This window comes from Bos indicus, chromosome 11 (assembly GCF_029378745.1).
Source record: "Bos indicus isolate NIAB-ARS_2022 breed Sahiwal x Tharparkar chromosome 11, NIAB-ARS_B.indTharparkar_mat_pri_1.0, whole genome shotgun sequence".
Taxonomy (NCBI): Eukaryota; Metazoa; Chordata; class Mammalia; order Artiodactyla; family Bovidae; genus Bos; species Bos indicus.
This window is the reverse complement of record NC_091770.1, coordinates 97,084,114-97,101,377: the sequence shown is the minus strand read 5'-3', so window position 1 is coordinate 97,101,377 and position 17,264 is coordinate 97,084,114. Positions and strand designations below refer to the sequence as shown.

The 17,264-nt window shown below is 58.7% G+C and overlaps 1 protein-coding gene and 1 long non-coding RNA gene across 3 annotated transcripts in view; one reads left to right on the top strand and one right to left on the bottom strand.

The window, feature by feature from the left end:
- LMX1B (LIM homeobox transcription factor 1 beta) overlaps window positions 1-10,906 on the bottom strand; it is an 87,215-nt gene extending 76,309 nt beyond the window's left edge. For both annotated transcript variants that reach the window (XM_070799257.1, XM_070799258.1), the window contains exons 1-2: window positions 10,359-10,906; window positions 9,326-9,512 (exon numbers count right to left, since the gene is read on the bottom strand). In XM_070799257.1, the coding sequence (XP_070655358.1) occupies window positions 9,326-9,512; window positions 10,359-10,497 (326 nt within the window). In that variant the 5' untranslated portion in view covers window positions 10,498-10,906. The remainder of the gene's footprint in view (window positions 1-9,325; window positions 9,513-10,358) is intronic.
- Window positions 10,907-11,170: 264 nt separating this feature from the next.
- LOC139185848 (uncharacterized) lies at window positions 11,171-16,838 on the top strand. The gene is made up of 2 exons (XR_011569429.1): window positions 11,171-11,668; window positions 13,634-16,838. It is a non-coding gene; the product is annotated as an uncharacterized lncRNA (long non-coding RNA).
- Window positions 16,839-17,264: the final 426 nt, after the last annotated feature.

Below are 17,264 nucleotides of genomic sequence, written 5' to 3'. Positions count from 1 at the left end.
AACCGGCGAAAGCCTTTTCATAATGAAAAGTTACATTTAATGGCTGGACTCGCCCCCCACTCCCTCCCCGGACCCTGCTCGCCTCCCCCCCGTTGCTGTTGGATATGGCTCGCCTGTAATTGGCATTTAAAGTACCAAGTCCGGGAGAAAAACGGGGTTTAGGGTTTTTGTAATCCCCCTAAACTGTCTTTGTTAGAAATCTCCACAGATACAAGTCTGTTAAGAGTAAATATTTGTGGATTGATACAACCCCATTTCCCCCCTGCAAACCAAATCTGAAAAAAAATCCGCTCTCCCGCCGTGCTTCGGCCAGGGGCGCAGGAGGGAGGGCGCTGGGTCGGCCCCGCGTGGGCGCGCGGGGAACTCGGCTATCGGGGCGCCACGCCGCCTCCAGGAGCTGAGGGACTTTGCATGTTTCTGCGGCGGGGAAAAAAGGTCTTGGACGCTTCCCCCCACCCCACCCCTCAATTTTCTATTCCCTCGATAAACAAACCTCCCGATCTCGCCGCTTTAGGGCCTGCCCGAGGGGGTCGATCGCAGGGCTTGGGGAGGGGCGAGGGCTTTGCTCAATTCCAAATGAAAACGCGAACTCTCTCCACCCGCCTCGCTCCCTTCCAGGGGGTTCAAGTGGCTCGGAGGGAAGTCCTGGGCCGCGGGAGGCCCCGCCCGGCAGGGCTCTTCGAGTCCAGCCCAGGAGAACGCCCGGAGCCGCCAAGGGCCCCCGCAACGAGAAGGAGCCCGAAGGCTGCCGCGCGGGCCCCGGGCTCCCGGCTCCAGTCCAGCCCGTCCCGGGATCGGGTTCCTTCATAAATCAGCGGCTGGGTGAAAGGGCTGCGCTTTAGAAAGGGCAGGACCGTGTGCGCGTATTAGAGCGCTCGGTTCCCAAATCCGGGCTAAACCCCTGGTGACACCGAAATTCATCAACCGCCGCTGGCGCCCCGTGGCTCGGCCAAGGATCCCGGGAACCGAGGAGCCGGTGAACCGAGGAGCTCGTGCACCTCGCTGCCCCCACTCGGGGGTAAAATAGAACGAGGAGCAGTAACTCTCCGAGAGGGGGGCCTGGAGGAGAAGGCGGGTGGAGACCACTGAGAGCCGCCCCACCTGAGCGCCGAAGGGGGGCGCTGAAGGCAGCTCTCCCGCCCCGAGAAAGGCAGTTATTCTAACCTTTTTCCTTCTCTGGCCGGGACTGGCCTTACTGGGGCATTCCGGTGGAAGAGAGCAGTGATCCACCCAACTCCACCCCTTCCAAACCTCCAGCGGTGACACTGCTCCCCCACCTCCCTCTGGGTGCTCCAGGGAGGGTCACAACGGTCCAAGATGGGAACGTAGAGCTTCCAGAACGTCAGGAGTGAAGGGGTGCAGGGTCCCTACCGCTTTGGGAGTTAGCCCCATCTGGGGAAGAATCTGCTACAGAGTCACTCTGGACTTGGGGGAAGTTATTAACTCTCCCAGCCTGGGTTTTCTCACCAATACACAGAGCTGCAGCAAAAAAGGTGAGTGTCCATCTAGACACTCAAAAAACACCCGTCGCTTTCCTTCCAGATGCACTTCTGTGGCCTGATGCTCTGGGGTTAGTACAGCTAACCTACCTTATTAGGTGTTAGTAACACCTACCCTGGCAACTGCCAGGGTCTGCTGGGAAAAACTGGGAACTTATGTGCCTTACCCACAGTAATGGGGGTCCATCCACAGGCTGCTGACTGCCTGCCTCCAAGGACCAGCTTCTGATAGCCAGCCCTGTGCCGGCTTTGGGGTTCTGCAATGGGAAAACCCCCAAACACTAGTCCAGACCCGGGTGAGAAGTAAGAGGGTGGGCATGGCTGTTCTAGGAGGTCGGTTTAGGAAGCTGCGCTCCTTGGGCCTCCCACTCAGGCAGACAATGCATTCCTGCCGGGCAGGGCGCCTCAGGCTTCCATCCCAGGCAGGCAGGCAGGAAACATACATTGACTGGATGCCGAAGGTAGGCTGGCATCTTTGGGTTTGTTTCACTTTTCCTCTGAGCAACCCAGTGAGATTGGAAAGATCATCCCTATTACACAGAGAAAGAAAACTGAAGCTCCGGAAGAGGCATCAGCTTTCCTAAATGCCCTTGGCCTGCATTACTGGGAGCCAAAGACATTCTCGAGCCCCCGTCTTAACTGCCGTCTTGCTCTTTCCTTTGAGAAACTGTGTCCCCCTCGGAGGGCCTGCCCTTTGGAGGAGGTGGCCCCAGAGCACCCTGGTCCTCTCCGTCTGCATGGGCTTGGGCAACTCCAGGCCCGGGCGGGTGCCCACACCCCGGCAGCCCAGTAACTATGGCAATCCAGGAGTCACATGACAAACAGTCACGGAGTCCCCCTTGAAAGCCAGAGGTGGGAGAGGGGAAGGGCGGTCACACCCAGCTCCTTGCCATCAGAGGTGGGCAGCATCAGCAGAGGCATTTGGGGTTGGGGGGCGCCCTGGCAGCTCGGTATTCCAGCATGCTCACTCATCTTCCTGCACCTAGCGTGCGCTGCTCTGCGGGCTCCTCACCCCGGCCCCGGTGGGCACCTCTGTTGCTCTGGACAGCCTTCAGCACCATCCCCGGCTGGCACCCACCTCACAGTTCCTGAGGAAACCTCTGACAGCATGGCCGGCCAGGAAGCAAACATCTTTGTTTCTCCTGGAACCCGATTCCAGGAACCGGGTCCCCACCCACCTCCATCACCGCCCCCAGGTCACCAAGCGCCAGGCCAGCCAGGTGCTCTGCCATCAGCCGGCACACTTGGTCCTGGTCTGGGCTTGGCTCCCGACTGAGACAAAGCCCCCTCCCTCCCCAGTGTGCGCATACACACGTCTCCTGGACCCTGAGACTCCCCTACCTCTTTTCAGGGTCCAGGGTCTACCAGGCAGATCCAGCGGCTGCCAATCAAAAAGCTGAACAGAAATGGATACAATATTGCCCTGGGAATTACAAAGGAAGGGCCTCTGCAGAAATTTATTTGTACTGATCAGGCGACCCAAAGGTAAAGGGCATCGAGGAAGTGCTGTCAGCCAGGCCTGAAACTCAAGAAAGTTGCCATTCGGAGCACAGTGGCCCGTTATACCCCTCCACTCCCAACACCGCAGTAGTTAAAGCAAACACAGGCCCTTCACTGCCCTGTCAGTTACACCTTCCCCTCAAAATTACACAAACTTTGAAAGATTTTTCTGAGAGGAGATGGATGCTTCAGGAGACTTGAGGTCAAGGCTAGGCTGTTTAAAGTATATCATTAACAAATAAACATTTACTGCAAAAAAAAGAAAATGGAGAAAAACCCTATAGGCCACCAGGGAACCAAGTCATGTTGCTTTTGGCTTCAAATGACAGGAGACATTTATGACATGAATGGAGAACACCAGCCGGCCGATGAAATGGCAAACGTCTGCCACTTTGCTTCCTCTGCCTTCGTGAATCAACTTTTTCAAATATGGTTTTCAGCCTTGCCCTCCCCTCCATACCACCGCCTCCCCACTTCTGACTGCAGTGGCAATAAATACATATAATTTTGGTTTTGCTCTCTGCTGCCATCAGCACAGAATCTGGAGGTTGGAGAGGGCTGGGTCAGCCAGAGAGCCAAGGGCCTTGGGTCCTCCAGCACCCTCCGTTGACTGACAGCTCACAGGAACTCCTTGGATGAGTGGACCATCCCTCCTTCTTCCCTCCCCTAAAGCTGAGGCCTGATTGTGGTGTCCAACAAATTGGAAGTTATAACTCATGTCACTGAGAGTATCTTCCATCCCTCCGCCTAACTAATGCCAAAGTAGGACTGGGTGGTTGTGTGTGTATGTGTGTGTTTTCCCTTTTCTGTTTTAAAAACCTCACAGCTGCAGGATAGAGGAAGTTCCCTGGGGAAGCACTGCCAGCTCTTATGGACCAAAAAACCTCCCTGGGCTGGAAGAGCCTTCTGACTGCCTGCGCTGGTGTTTCTCACCTGAAAAACACACTGATCCCTGGATCTCTCCCACACATACCATCTCTTCGGAATCCCCCCTGCAGCCTGGGAGATGTCGGTTGAGCTTTATTTTCTGTCATTTGAATCACAAGAGCAAATGAACATGAACAGCTCTCCAAATACTAAATTATATTATTGAGTGTGCTTTTCCAAGTTATATGTAGACCCTGGAGATTCCAATGGAAAGATCTTTGATTTAGCCCAACCTCCACGCGCTGCCCCCCCACCCCGCCCGCCCTGCCACAAGAAGGAATAGGCCAGGCCCACCCTGCTGCCCGCTGCCCTTCTTGACAATGCACAGTTGGCATTTGTTTTCACTCATGTAATCAGAAGCTTTTCTGCCTCTATGGAGGTTCAGGAGAGGATACTGGATCCCATGAAGTATGGAACATTTACTGAAGCTTCCTCACCCCTACTCAGGTACCCGGTGTAATCCTCACAACCTCCCTGAGAAATTATATCGTCACTTCCATTCTGTGGATGGAGAACCTCTGACTCAGAGATGGGCAGCCGCTTGGCTAAGATCACACAGCTGCTGAGTGCTGAGGCCCGGAGGTAAACCCTGAGTGTCCCACTCAGGCAAAGGGAATGGTTTTCCCAGGGGTGTCCCTCATCCTTCCTTATGGCAAGCCTAGCATACCAGCTGCCCTCTCTTTGGCATGGAATCCATGGGTGGTATGGTGTGTGGCCTCGGAGACAAGGCATTCCTTGCCATGCTGATGGTGATAAAGCAACAATAACAATTTCCAGAGTATTAACAATGTGCCAGGCAAGATGCCAGGTCCTTTGGGGCACATTATCTCCAATCCTCATAAAAATACTTCTCCCTTCCCAGGTAGGTATGTCCCCCATTTTACAGAAGAGGCTCAGGTAGGTGTTGGGGCTCTGTGGTCCTAAGCCTGGCTCCAAAGGACACACAGGAGGGAGCCTCACATACCCCAGAGGAGATTCTCACAGCCTGCTTCCCCCACTCGGGAAAAACCCAGCAAACAAATTAGGCTACACCAGCCCGGGGCCTGGGGAATACAGGGTGAGCCAGGAGTCAGCTGTGAATAATGCATCCGTTCAGCAGCAGAGAACTGCAGCCTCAGGAAGGCCCTTGCTTACCCTTCCGCCTGCAGCCAAGTTGCTGGGGTTAATCAAGGAGGTGCCCTCCCGGGGGCCAGAGGGTCCCTAGATTTGGGCTGGTAGAGGGAGCCCCTCAGCCCTTCCATGTCCAGGAAGAGCATTTGAGAAGTCTCTTAAGTAAGGCAAAGCGCTGGCTCTTCCTTCTAAGGAAATCCGTTTCCAGGACAGACCCACTACTCTACCCCAGGCTGTGGGTAGGGATGTCATAGCTCAAAACTAGTCTGCTGGGAGCAATGCCAGCTGGGGTACCCACTGGTGGAGGGGATGCTGCTGGTGTAACTGGCGCCCTCCTAAAGGAGGCCTCCCAAGCAGGGAGAAGCAGCCGCCAGCAAAGGCTGGGGCCTGACTTTGCTCTCCCCATGCGCCACACCCGGTGCTGGGAGGTGAGGTGAATCTCCCAGGAAGGCCCTTCCCGGTGTAAACATTTCCCAGGAAAGGAATGCGCTGGGGAAGACTGGGGTTGGGGCACTGGAGCCACAATCAGCTGGGGTAAATTTAAAAAAAAAAAAAAAAGAAAGAAAGAAAAGAAAATCACCCCAGGATTCAGACAGCTTTTTTGGTGAAACTCAAGCAAAGCCTCGCTGCCCCACTCTCGCCGCTGTGGGGGCATCCTACCTGGGCAGGCAGGGCCCAGGGCACCGCGTGGGCTCCACGGTGGAGAGGTGAGGCCGCCCGGGCCGGCCCGGCAGCCAAAAGGCGCCGCCAGCCCTAGACGCAGAGGTGGGCGCTCAGCGCACGCAGGCTCCCGCGGGCCGCACACCGACGAGGCTCGGGTGGCCAGATCTGGGAGCTGTCTTCCAAGCGATTAGGCTCCATTTTGTGACAGATTTTTGGACTCTGCCAACGACCCTCCCCCCTTCCGGAGCCTCCTCCCGGAATTCGCCATCTCCTCGGGATAGAATGATAGAAACCCTTTCCAGACGAGCGACAGACGGCAGGAAAAGAGAGTTACATAATTCTATTTGGCTAAGCGGCAAAAGAGAAAAAAAAAAAAAAAAAAACAAAAACAAAACCGAGGAGGTTGGTAATGTCATTTTTTAAATGTGTTCTGGGGGTGGAGGAAGGAGAGGGTGTTTGTGTTTGGAGGTTGTGGGTCTTCCCGGTTTCTAACCTGATTTTCTACCCGAAACGGAGCTCGGGCTGCCGAGGGGCCGAAGTCTGGGGCACAGCTGAACGATCGGATGCTTTTTTTCTCCCCTGAAGGAGACACCCCTCCCACACACAAAAACACGAAACTGAGAAAAAGAAGACTTCGAGTGACGCGTGAAAACGCCCAAATGTCCGTGGCCCGCTCTCCACTTTGCAGGATCATGATGTGCGGATGGATTTTTATCAAACGTTATTAAATGCGCCCGAACGTCAATTAATCACCCCCGTGGTGCGTAAAATAACGTTGTGCCTCTGAGTGTCCCGGATCTTTAAAATAAATCGGAAGGAGGAAGAGACGCTTAATAAAAATAGAACCTCTTTCCAAGGATCGAGCCCTTTAGCTCCTCTCAAGGCGAAGAAACAGTTTTCAAAAGTTGTTTTTTTTTTTTTTTGGCGGGGGGGTGGGGGGGTGGTGTGTGTTAATTTCCCTATACCACTGACGCAGACTCTACAAAATCGAGAAGGCACATTTCTGCGCCCACTTGCCTGCATTCTCGTCTGAAAAGCATTTCGGCACAGATGCAATAAATATGCATCTGCAATCCTCAAAGAAAAAAATAAATCTTGAAATACATTTTTATTGTGCAAAGAACATCGCTTCTCAGTGAGCCCCTGCTTGCCTCTCTGCCCTTGCTCTCCCAGAGAAAAGCTGATGCGAGATACACCGGAGGATTTGTCCCCAGAATTGTCTTGATAACAACCCCTACTTCTGCCCCCTCCTCCACCAGCCAGCCTAGTGCAGATACCTGCTTGGCATTATTGGAAGAAAGAGGCGACAGGAGAGGGAGGAGGACACCATGAGAGGCATGCTGCCCACAGGACCTAGACTCTGCGCTGGAGATTCACCCGGACCCAAAATTCACTTGCAAACACACCCCTGCTGCACTGAGGGAGAAAGCTCTTAGGTACCTTTTTTTCTATTTTAAACAAATATACTTTCAGCAAAGCAATAGTTGTCTAATGCTTAATTGTTTTGTAAAATCAGGGAGTTGGCCTTTCAGCTTTAAAGGATCATCCAGCTCAAATTGTGTGACTTTACAATTCCCTGCTCTGAAGAACCAGGGGAGCACCCTCTCCTTGTTTTAAAGAAAATTGCTATGAATGACTGGAGTGTGGGGAGGAGAGGATGGGCAGATGGGTACAAGTGGCTGGAAAGAGTCTTTACAAAACGTAAAAAAAAAAAAAAAAAATTTTTTTTTTTTCCCAAAAACTTGCACAAATGATTTGGAGGCTCATTTCCAGTTTTCTGGGCCTCCGGCCCCCATGTGTTGAGTTGTCCAGGCTGAGCTGCCCTGGGCAGTGGCACCACCAGAGCTGAGCTTGGGCAGGCAGAGCCAGAGGAGGGGTGCAGGACAGCAGGATATGTGGACTGGAGGCTGGTGAGCCCCGCTGAGGGGCCAGTCCCTGGGGCCAGCCCAAAGCCTCTGACTGCACCTAGCTCCAACTACTTTCCTCCTTTTCTTTATACTGCTCTATGCCTGCCTGTGGCTGAGCTGACTGGTGGCCTCACCTTCTTCTGGAACTAGAACCATATCAGTCCGGGGCACAGCACAAACCCCATGAATGGTAGTGTGCCTAACCCGGGATGCTCCAGAGACAGGGGCAGTCTTTGGGGACCACAGAAGAGCCGGCTCAGGACAGGGCCCCAGTTCCTGCCTGCAGATCCCCCCGGCTGGCAGGAAGAACGAGGCACAGAAAGCAGCTCCTGCTGGGCCCCTGGACCAGGGGAGCACAGAGTAGGTGCTAGGGGAGGGCTCAGCTGGGGTCTTTTGAAGTAGAACCCGATGCCCTCTCCAGGGCTCTGGCCTGCAGCTCCCCCTATTTCCAGGTCTCAGTCAAGCCGCTCCCCTTCCCATCAGGGCGTGGATTTCGGGACAGTCTCTGAGCAGAGCAGGTAGGCTGCCCTTGCTATCGATACCAAGCACTGGCCGCCCTGTCTTTTCTCAGAAGCTTGGGCACACACAGCCCCTTCTGAGCGCCACACCACCTGAGCAGCCTACCCACCCCACAGCCCTATCAGAAATGGTTTTCTGGGCGTCACTGCAAAGTTCTCACAGGCACCCAGTAGTCGCTGCCCTGGGCATCCCCACACCTCTCTTCCTGCTGTTGCTCCCCTCCGCCTCCCTCTTAATCACACCGCCAGGCAAAAAACCCAGAGGGTCAAAAGAAACAAAACAAAAACCTGGATCTACTTTTATCTACCCCACGCCCCCTGCCAGACAAATCCATAGTCTCAGCTAAAAACAAAAGCCAAGCAGGTAGGGCTCAGCTCACTCTCTGGCCCCAACCCTGAGAGGCTTGGGCTGCAGGAGGCCAAAGCAGGCCAGCCCTCCCCAACATACACACATTGCAAGAAAGAGGGCCTGCTGGGGAAGGCTGACTTGGTCAGCTCCTCACCCCATGGGGAGCCCAGATTGTGGTTTGCCACCTCTTAAGGTCCTCTTCCTAGACAGCGTCTCCAGCCAACAATAATTATGTGTGCAGGATTCCCGCATGGAACGGTCTGGGGAGGGTGCACACCCTTTTCTCTCCATCGGGGACTGAAACGGCAGCAGGGAGTCTGGCAGAAAAGGGGCATGCCCGAGGGCTCCCGCGCTTTAGCACCCTGGCACTCCACCCCCTTGCTTCAGCAATCCCCAATCGACACAAACCCTGCCTTGGGGCTGGGGAAGCACACCGCTCGGGCCCGGCTCCCTACAGCACTGCTTTCGTTTGAAAAGCAATTCTCGGTCCCCAGTGCAGGCCTCCGTGAAGCTAGGCCCTGGTCCCACGACCGCAGCATCGTATCCCCCGCTCCGCTCAGGGCCCTTGTCCCACGCACTCCAACGGGAGCAGCCCAGCGCAGGTTTCCCGAACAAAAAAGATGGCAACTAGGGGCTGCCGGAGGGTCCCGGCCACCCCACCGGGGTTAGCCGGGCCGGGATGGTTCTGCCCTGGAGGGAGACGCGCAACCCGCGGAGTTCTCTCTGGAGTTGACGGGCCCAGCTGCGCGCGGGGCCGGCTGCAGGGCGTACGCGGGCCACGGCCTGGCAGAGGGGCGGCCGGGCTCGAGTGCCGGGCGGCGGCGGGGAAGGAGGAGGACGCGAGGCGCTTACTGTTGGTAGTCTTGTTTGCAGTACAGTTTCCGATCCCGGAAGTAGCAGCTGGTGGTGAGGGCTTGCTGACACGCCGCGCACTGCAAACATTCCTCGTGCCAGGACGACTCGTTGACTCGCATCAGGAAGCGGTCGGAGATGGGCCGCTGGCAGCCCTCGCACACGGCGGGATGCGGGCAGTCGGAGCCTGCAGCGCACAGGGCGAGAGCCGGGCCGTCAGCGCCGACCAGCCCAGCCCAGCGTCCCGACTGCGCTGTGCCCGCGGCCCCCGGCCCCAAAGGCGAGGGCAGCCCGGGAGCGCCGCCCGCATGCTTGCGCCTCCCCGGCCGCCGCGCCAGGGGCCGGGAAGACTCAGTGAGTTCATCCCGGTCGGCGGACTCCGGCGCCGAGAGGCCGCGCGGGCCTGGAGCCTCGGCTCGGCGCTGAGCGCTCCCCTTCTCCGGAGATCCAGCGCTCGGTGGTAATACAAGAGAGGAGGAACGAGCACGGCGCGGGGCAGCCGGCCGGGACCGAGACAGGCGAGGTGAGGGCTTAGGCGCACGCCCAATGGTGGCGTTCGCTGTCTTCTCTCCCACATCTCCCCCCAAATCTGTAATGTAGGTGACCCGGGGAACATTTCTCTCTTAGACACGGCCCTTCCCCAAGTGACCCGGCACCACTCCCAAGCTTGCCAAGGTGACTTCTTGTCTTCTCCATCATCCCTGCCACCGCCTCCTACCTCTCGCCTCCCGAGTGGCAGCTCTAGAACTGCGGCCCAGTGAGGATGGGAGGTGGCGGCTAGAGCTGTGCCTGTCCTCGCTCCTCCTAGGGGGTGTCCCTGCGTACCTCTGTCCCCTCAGGATGCCTGTCTAGGCGTGCCTCTCGTCCCTCTGGTGATCACTCCAGGAGTCTTCTCTGTGTCCCCGACACCCCCACGTTCTGCAACACCATTGCCTTTATCCGTTGGCCTGGACCCCCCCGTGTCCACCTCCAGGGGCCGAGGCCCCTGTCCCCTGCCAGTAGACCACTCGGGGCGTCCCGACCTCGCACTCACCCAGCAGCACCCCCAGAGTGGCAGGCCCGGGGCGCAGGGCGTGCTCCTCCATCTTGATGCCGTCCAACATCTTCGAGCAGTCCGTCTGCCCACGGGGGAAGCACCTCTCCAGCGACTCGGGACCTGTTGCTATATCCATGGGACGCGGGGCGCGCTGCGGGCCCCGCCGGCCAGGGTGTTTGCCTCCCCGCCTGCCGGCCCGCTCGCCTCCCGCCGCCGCCGCCGCCGCCGGGGAGCCGGGGAGCCGGGGAGGCCCGGCCCCCGCGGGGTTGGAGCTGCGGCTGGGGCCGCCGGCTGCCCCCGGCGAGTGCGGAGCGGCCACTCGCTGGCCCCGGGCCCCGGCGTCGTGCGGGCGGGCCGGGGCGGCTGCAGCCCGCGCCGCGCTATCTCCCGGGGCACTCGTGGGCACGCGCGCCGGCTCCTCTGTCAGTCACCTGCCTGTCAGCCCCGCAGCCGGGCTGCACCGGCGGCGAGCGGCGGCGGCGGACGGAGCCGCGCGGGGAGGAGGAGACGGCGGCGGCGGTGCTGGTGGTGGTGGTGGTGGTGGCTGCGGCGGCGGCGGCGGCGGCGGGCGGGCGGGCGGGGGAGGGGGTGGGGGTGCAGGGGCGGCCCCGCAGGCTGAGGGGGGGCGCGCGGGCGGCGCAGCGGGGTCCCGGGCGGGGCGCAGCGGGCCGCGGGCTTCCAGGCGCGCTCCCCGCGCTACCCCAGTGCCATGGTGCGCCCGAGGAGCCGCTCGGTTTAGAGCTGTGGGGCCGGCGGCGGAGGGATACCCCGGCCGGGAGCCGCCTCACCGCTCCTCAAACTTCCTGACATTTGAACTCATTGGTGCGCCTCGTATCCCTGCGCCGGGATGAGCCGGCGACTCCACGTCAAATAGTGCCGTCGCTGCCCACCCCCCCACCTCTCCAACCCTCCCGCCCCCCGGCGGGAGGGCTCCCCGCGGCCCCCCGGCTTGAGCTCCCTGCGCTGCGCTGGGCCCCCGAGTGCGGACCCGGGCGCCCCCGGCCAGGCCGAGCGCCCCGCGGGTCCCTCGCAGAAGTTTGGGTCGCCTTCGAAACAAATCCTTCTGCCCCACCCCCTTGAAAAATTGATTTGGGAGTTGGGGAATGAAAGCTTTTCTTTCTTTCTTTTTTTTTTCTTCCCTCTTCTTGCCTTCTTTATTATTAATATTTTGTAAAGCTTCAGTGCTAAGAGGAGTGGCCCTGAGAGAGGACAGACTCTTCACGGACGGCGGGGAGAGCAGCGGCTCCACCAGGAGACGGCGCCGACCCGCAGTGGCCGCCCGAGGGAGACCCCGACCGTCGGCCGAGGTAGGTCGCACCGGGCTGAGTTGGCGTCCCCCCGCACCCGCCCCCCGCCCCCAGCCCCCAGCCACCCCCGGTGCCGGCGCCTTCCCGGATCTGGTGTGCTCCGTGGAGAGGGCTGGCTGCGGGGATCGAAGCTCGGGGACCGGCGGGCAAGAGGGAAGGGCTGCTGGCCCAGGACTTGCCAAAGCCCTGACCCGGGGTTGGGGGAGTGGGATTTGGCTCCAGATTTGGGGGTGGGGGTCCGGGAAAGCTTCAGACGTGGCAGAGAGTGGGTGGACCGGTGAGCGAAGATCTGAGAAGGGCCCCCGGGATGAAGAATGGGAACACGGGCGGGCCAGAAAGGTGAGGCCGGGCTGCAGGCGACATAGAGTTTAGAAGATGGTTAGGAGTGAGAAAGCGATAGTGCCTAGGGGTGGGGACAATTCCTGGCCTCGCAGGATTGACAATGAGTGGCAGGGGTAGAAGGTGGTGGCCCCAGGGTCGCGGAGGACGTGAGTTGGAGAGCGCGAAGGAAACCGGATTGATCGCTGGAATATAAGCTACCTTGGGTGGCTGAGGGACCCTGCTGGGGGTCAGTAGGCCATACCCGGCAGGGACAGGGCCCTGGCCAGTCTGGGCAGAGTGGGCCTCGGCACCGGGAAAGGAGAGGCCGCCGAGAATGAGCGGCCGACTCGGGCGCCCGCCCGGCCTGGCTCCCACGGGTCTGGCACCCGCACTCCGCACGCAGGCCGCTGCGTCCGGCTGCGGCGCACCGCTCCCGGGCCGGCTGTGTCTTCGGCTCCCGGGGTCCCCACGGAGGCACGGCTCGCCCGGGAGCAGGGGGGCCGACGCGGCCCGGGGGCAGGCGCAGGTTGACCCTGCGCGCCGCTGGGGGCAGCCCGGGCCCCTCCCGGAGCGGAGCAGCGGCGCGGAGCGGGGCGGGGGCGGAGGGCAAGGGAGGCGGGTCCCCTGACCCCGCTGGAGGCGAGAGGGCGGATCGGATTTGAAGCCTGCGGGAGGCTTGGTAAGAAGTGGCCCCCTGTGCCGCGGGGCCCCGCGGAGGAGCCCGGCTTTGTGGAGGATTAGAAAGCTCCCTCCCTATCCCAATACCTGCGTGTATGTCGGTGGGTATCTGCGTGTGTGTGTGTGTCTGTGCGTTTCGATGCTCCCGTCTCTGAGGCTCTGCCATGCTTGTGCACCCGTGTCTCTGTGCACATACGATTTCTCTGCGTCCCTACAAATGTCTGGGCTCCGAGTATGTGATTCTGAATCCGTGTCTGATATCCCCGCATCCGTGTGTGTTTGGATGTGAGTCTGCTGGGCCTTCTGTGTCTCCATATAGTTAGCGTTTTTGTAGGTCTTTGTGTGTGCCCCTGCGCCTGTCGCGCTATGCGGGTCCCAAGGTCTTTGTATGACTCTCACCCTCCGTATTGTGTATGGGATCCTTTTCTGTTGGTGTCTTGGTGTCACCTTTGTGTGTCTGTGTGTACCTCCGAGTTTCCGAACGATTCATTGTGCTCGCGAGTCTCCGAGTTGTGTATGTCTTTGTGTCTCCGTGTTTTTCTTGATTTCTTGGCGTCTTTGTGTGTCTGTATCCAGGACAGCGGATAAGTGGGTGTGGAGTTTCTCCCACAAGCCCTTGGTGCCCTGTCCTTGGGCAACCTGGAAACCCCAGGCCTTGAGCTCCCGAAGCCGGGCCTGGGCCTGGACCGTCCTTGCAGGGTGACTGGGACTGGGGGCGAGGCAGCGGCGGGTGAAGCCGGGTGGACTAGGCTCGGGCGCGCAGAGCCCTGGGCGCAGAGCCGGGCTCAGGGCTGGCGGACCGATCGGGCACATTCTGCCCTCTGCTGGCAGCGCTGCATTCTTGCACCCTCTGTCGGGGGACTGCTTGTAGGAGAGAGGGTCCTTGTTCCAGGCTCAGACCCTCTCCTCCTTCAGAGCGCACTTAGGAATTCTCTTCCATCACTTAGGAATCCTCTTCCATCACAGGTCCTGCAGGCCCACCCCAGACTCCAAATTCCGGGAACAGCAGGTCATCCCCTTCTTCCTGTTTCCCACTCCCGCCTTCCCTGTGCCGAGCCTCTTCTCCACATCTCTCTTATCCCCTTTGTCGGAATGGAGACCTCTGAGCTTCTGGGACTCTATGGCTGCTGTACAGAGTTGAGTCGGAACTGTGCCCAGGGTTGCATTCCCGGGGCGGCTCAAAGGCCGCATCTCCAAGCAGAAGGGTGAGCCGGCGACCCACCTTCAGGTACATGGCTCACCTGGCCCCCGGGCCGCACAGAATCTTGGCCCATCACCCTGTGCTCCTGCCGGCTTCGCAGCCCACACCACCAGGGCCAAGGTGGGTGCCCAGAGCTGTCGGCAGCCGCTGAGATTCGGGCTTGGACCCAGGCCGCAGTCTGCTGTCTCTGATCTGGGAGCGGGGTTGCTTAGGCCACAAACCTGGTTTCCCATCTCCTTCTCCTCCTCCTCCCGGTTTGCTGAGCATTAATTCCCCACCCCACCCCACCGTCTGGATCAACCCGTGGATCCTGTCCTTGCCTTTTGTCTCTGCTCTCCCTCTCCCCAGCTGAGTCGGCGGCGTCCCGGCTCCTTCGCGCTGTGCGCAGAGGCCCCAGGTCTCTTTCAAGCCCAGTTGTGGCTCCTGCGTCTCCCGACGGGCTTCCCCTGCTGAAAACTTGGCGGACTGTACTGTAGAAACGGGGCCTCGGCCTGAAGTTGGATACTGCCGGTAGCTGGCGAGTGCTGTCTTGCTCGGACCGCCGACAGAAGCCGCCAATTCCTCCCCAGGGCGACCCCGGGCCCTCTGGCGATCCGGGATTCTCTTGGGCTTGGACTAAGGTGTCAGAAACAGCTTCGGGTTTTCTCCACCTAAGGGAAGACCCAGTCGACGGTGCGGAATCGCTTGGGAAGAAGCAAGAACTGAGATGGAAGCTGTAGGGCAGGAGTCTTAGCTCCCCAATTCTATGGACACCTCATTTCCCCTGAGCCTTTCTCTCTACCTCCTTGCTCCTTTCCTTAGGGCTTAGTGCTCCCACAGCCTGCCTGCGCGCTACCAGCGGCCCACAAGCAGGGTCCTAGGACCCCTACCCTCTGGGCAGTGGAGCCCTGTCTGTTCTCCCCCAGCCGTGCTTCTGACCAGAGCCAGCCGTGAGTCCCCTCCCAGTTTACAGCCCCAGCTGGAAGCCAGAATCCTGGGCAGGAGTGGAGGACAGGGCGCGGCCCAGCCTGGTGCTGCACAGCTTGGAGGCGCGGGCGCCGGGCTGTGCGGATCTGAGATTCCACCCTGCCAGCCAGGGGTAGAGTCAGGGCTGCCAGAGCACGCAGACCCCATCCTGCCTTGCTTGCTGGCCACTGGCCCCTGAGATCCTCAGATGCGTGCATGTAGGAACGTGGGGGGAGCCAGCCTGGACCAGAGCTGAGGCCCCCAGCCAAGACCTAGGCTGGGGGCTGCTCCTCCCAGGACCTAGCCTGGGCTCTGAAGACCTGGGTGCTCAGGAAGTGAAGCAGGCAGGCACTGAAGGGGTTGAGTGTACCGGCCTCTGGAGCCAGATGTGATCACCCTTGACTCCTTGGATCACTGGCTGTACTTGACCCCCAGGACACAGGGGTCAAAGGCTCAGGTCTCTTCTCAGCTAGCAGAGAGATGCATGTGTGTGATAAGTAATCTGGTCACCTTCCCGCAGCCCAGGGAAGAGGGTCTGTGGTCTTCCCATGTCTGCGGAGAGCTCAGAGACCCTGAGTCCCGTGGAGGTGCCCAGAGGGATGACTGGGGAGGGGGGTGCGGTTTCCAAGTGTGTGGGGGGTCCCTCTGACTCAGGACTGGGAGCAGGCCTCACTCTCCCATCTGGGGTTTTCTAGACTGAGGCGGCAGGGGAGAAGACTTTAGTTAGAACTTGCTGGTGAGGCACAGTGTGTGTGGCTCTGAGGCTGTGTGCGGGTGTGTATCCGTGTGCAATGTGGGGTCTATCCAGCCCCAGCACCATCCTCAACCAGCTGGTGGGGGGGTCTCTGGCCACGGACTCATGACTTTTCAGCACAAGGTCTGGGTTACTAGTCATGAGATTTCTCCTTGGTGGGTCAGGAGATCCTGACTCAGGATTGCAGATCGAAAGGCTGCTTTGAGCCCTCAGGGCTGGAGAGGGACAGTGCCCCAGTCAGGTGGCCCAGGGCTGAGATCTCTCACTGGCCAAACAGTGGGTTAGAACTGGGGTGAAGAGCAGGTCTCAGGAAGTCCCCCCAGATCTGGTTTAGGACCTCCAGAAGGCCCTCCCCTCGCGCTGTACTGCAACTTCCTCATCTGTAAAGTGGGCGTAATAGCCTGAATTCCCGCAGGGCCGTTGGGAGAATGGACTACAAGTGCTCACCACAGTGCCTGGCACATAGTGCGTCTCCACTCAGATATCTGGAGGAAAGAGAGTCCCCAGGACATAGGGGAGACTGCAGCTGCCTCCTTCCTGCCCAAACGCATGCTGAGCTCAACAATCTATCTTCCTTTAGGGGAGGTGAAACTCAGGTCCAGGCAGCTGTGGGCCGGGTCCAGGAGACCCCCTGCCCCCCGCCCAGGCAGTGCCCAGACAGCCCAGCACAGTCTCAGCCTTCACTCCTCGCTTTGGCTGTGGAGCCCAGGCTGAGGGGTTTTTCAGACGGCAACAAAATTAGGGGCTTCAGCCCAATGCATCGAAGCTGTCTGTGTGGGACTCCCAAGGTGCCATTTATATTTATTTCCTAAAAGGCACTTTCCTCAAGAATCTTTGCATTTCTTGCCAAATGGACAGGCTGGGGTATTTCAGCGGCTCCTATAGAACCGGGGCTTCCCTGATGGAGGACCTGAGCCAGAACAAAGAAAAGGCCCAGGACCATATTTCGAGCCATAAAACCCCCATTAGGACACTTACGAATAACTCGCAGAAAGACATTTTATATGAATTGGACCCAAATTCACAAAAGCAAGAAAGTTCATTGGTCTCCACCCCGAGGGTCCGTGACTGGGGAAGGGGGGCTGGGTGTGATGCAGGGGCCAGCGCCCAGCCTATTTGATCTTTATCTTAAATCCACTTCAAAAGCGGGGGATCGGCAGAGCTGGAGGTTTGCCTCTTCCTGTAATTATTTGGTGTCTAGTAAAGTTTTTATGAGTGTCTGTGCAAATAAATGCATTTGATGTGCATTTGTTTTGGCTAGTGCCATTTTATATAGGAGGCGTGTGCGTCTTCTGTTGGCCCTCAGAAAAGAACGAGAGTGAAAATAAAAATAAAACCAAGATATCCGGCCCAGGCAGAGGGGCGGAGCCGAGGCCGTCCCCCTGCAGACCACCACCCTCTGCTGAGGGCTTATAGGAACCGGGGATGCCACCAAATAAGTTTTGTGGCATTTGGGTTTGCTGCATGGAGTTGCCCTGGGTTAGGAGGCGGGTTGGGTGAAGCACAGATTTTAGGAAGGCTTTTTTTGGAAACAGAACTCTGCCTGCCTTTTGATTACTGTCCTCTGGATATTCTTGGTGAAGAAAAATGAATAAAAAATAAGGGTGAGTTTTGCACGTGTCATGTTATCATCCAAGTGGCAGGGTAGACCTACTTCTCTGGAATTTGAGCTCAGCGGAATGGGCATGTGGCTCCCC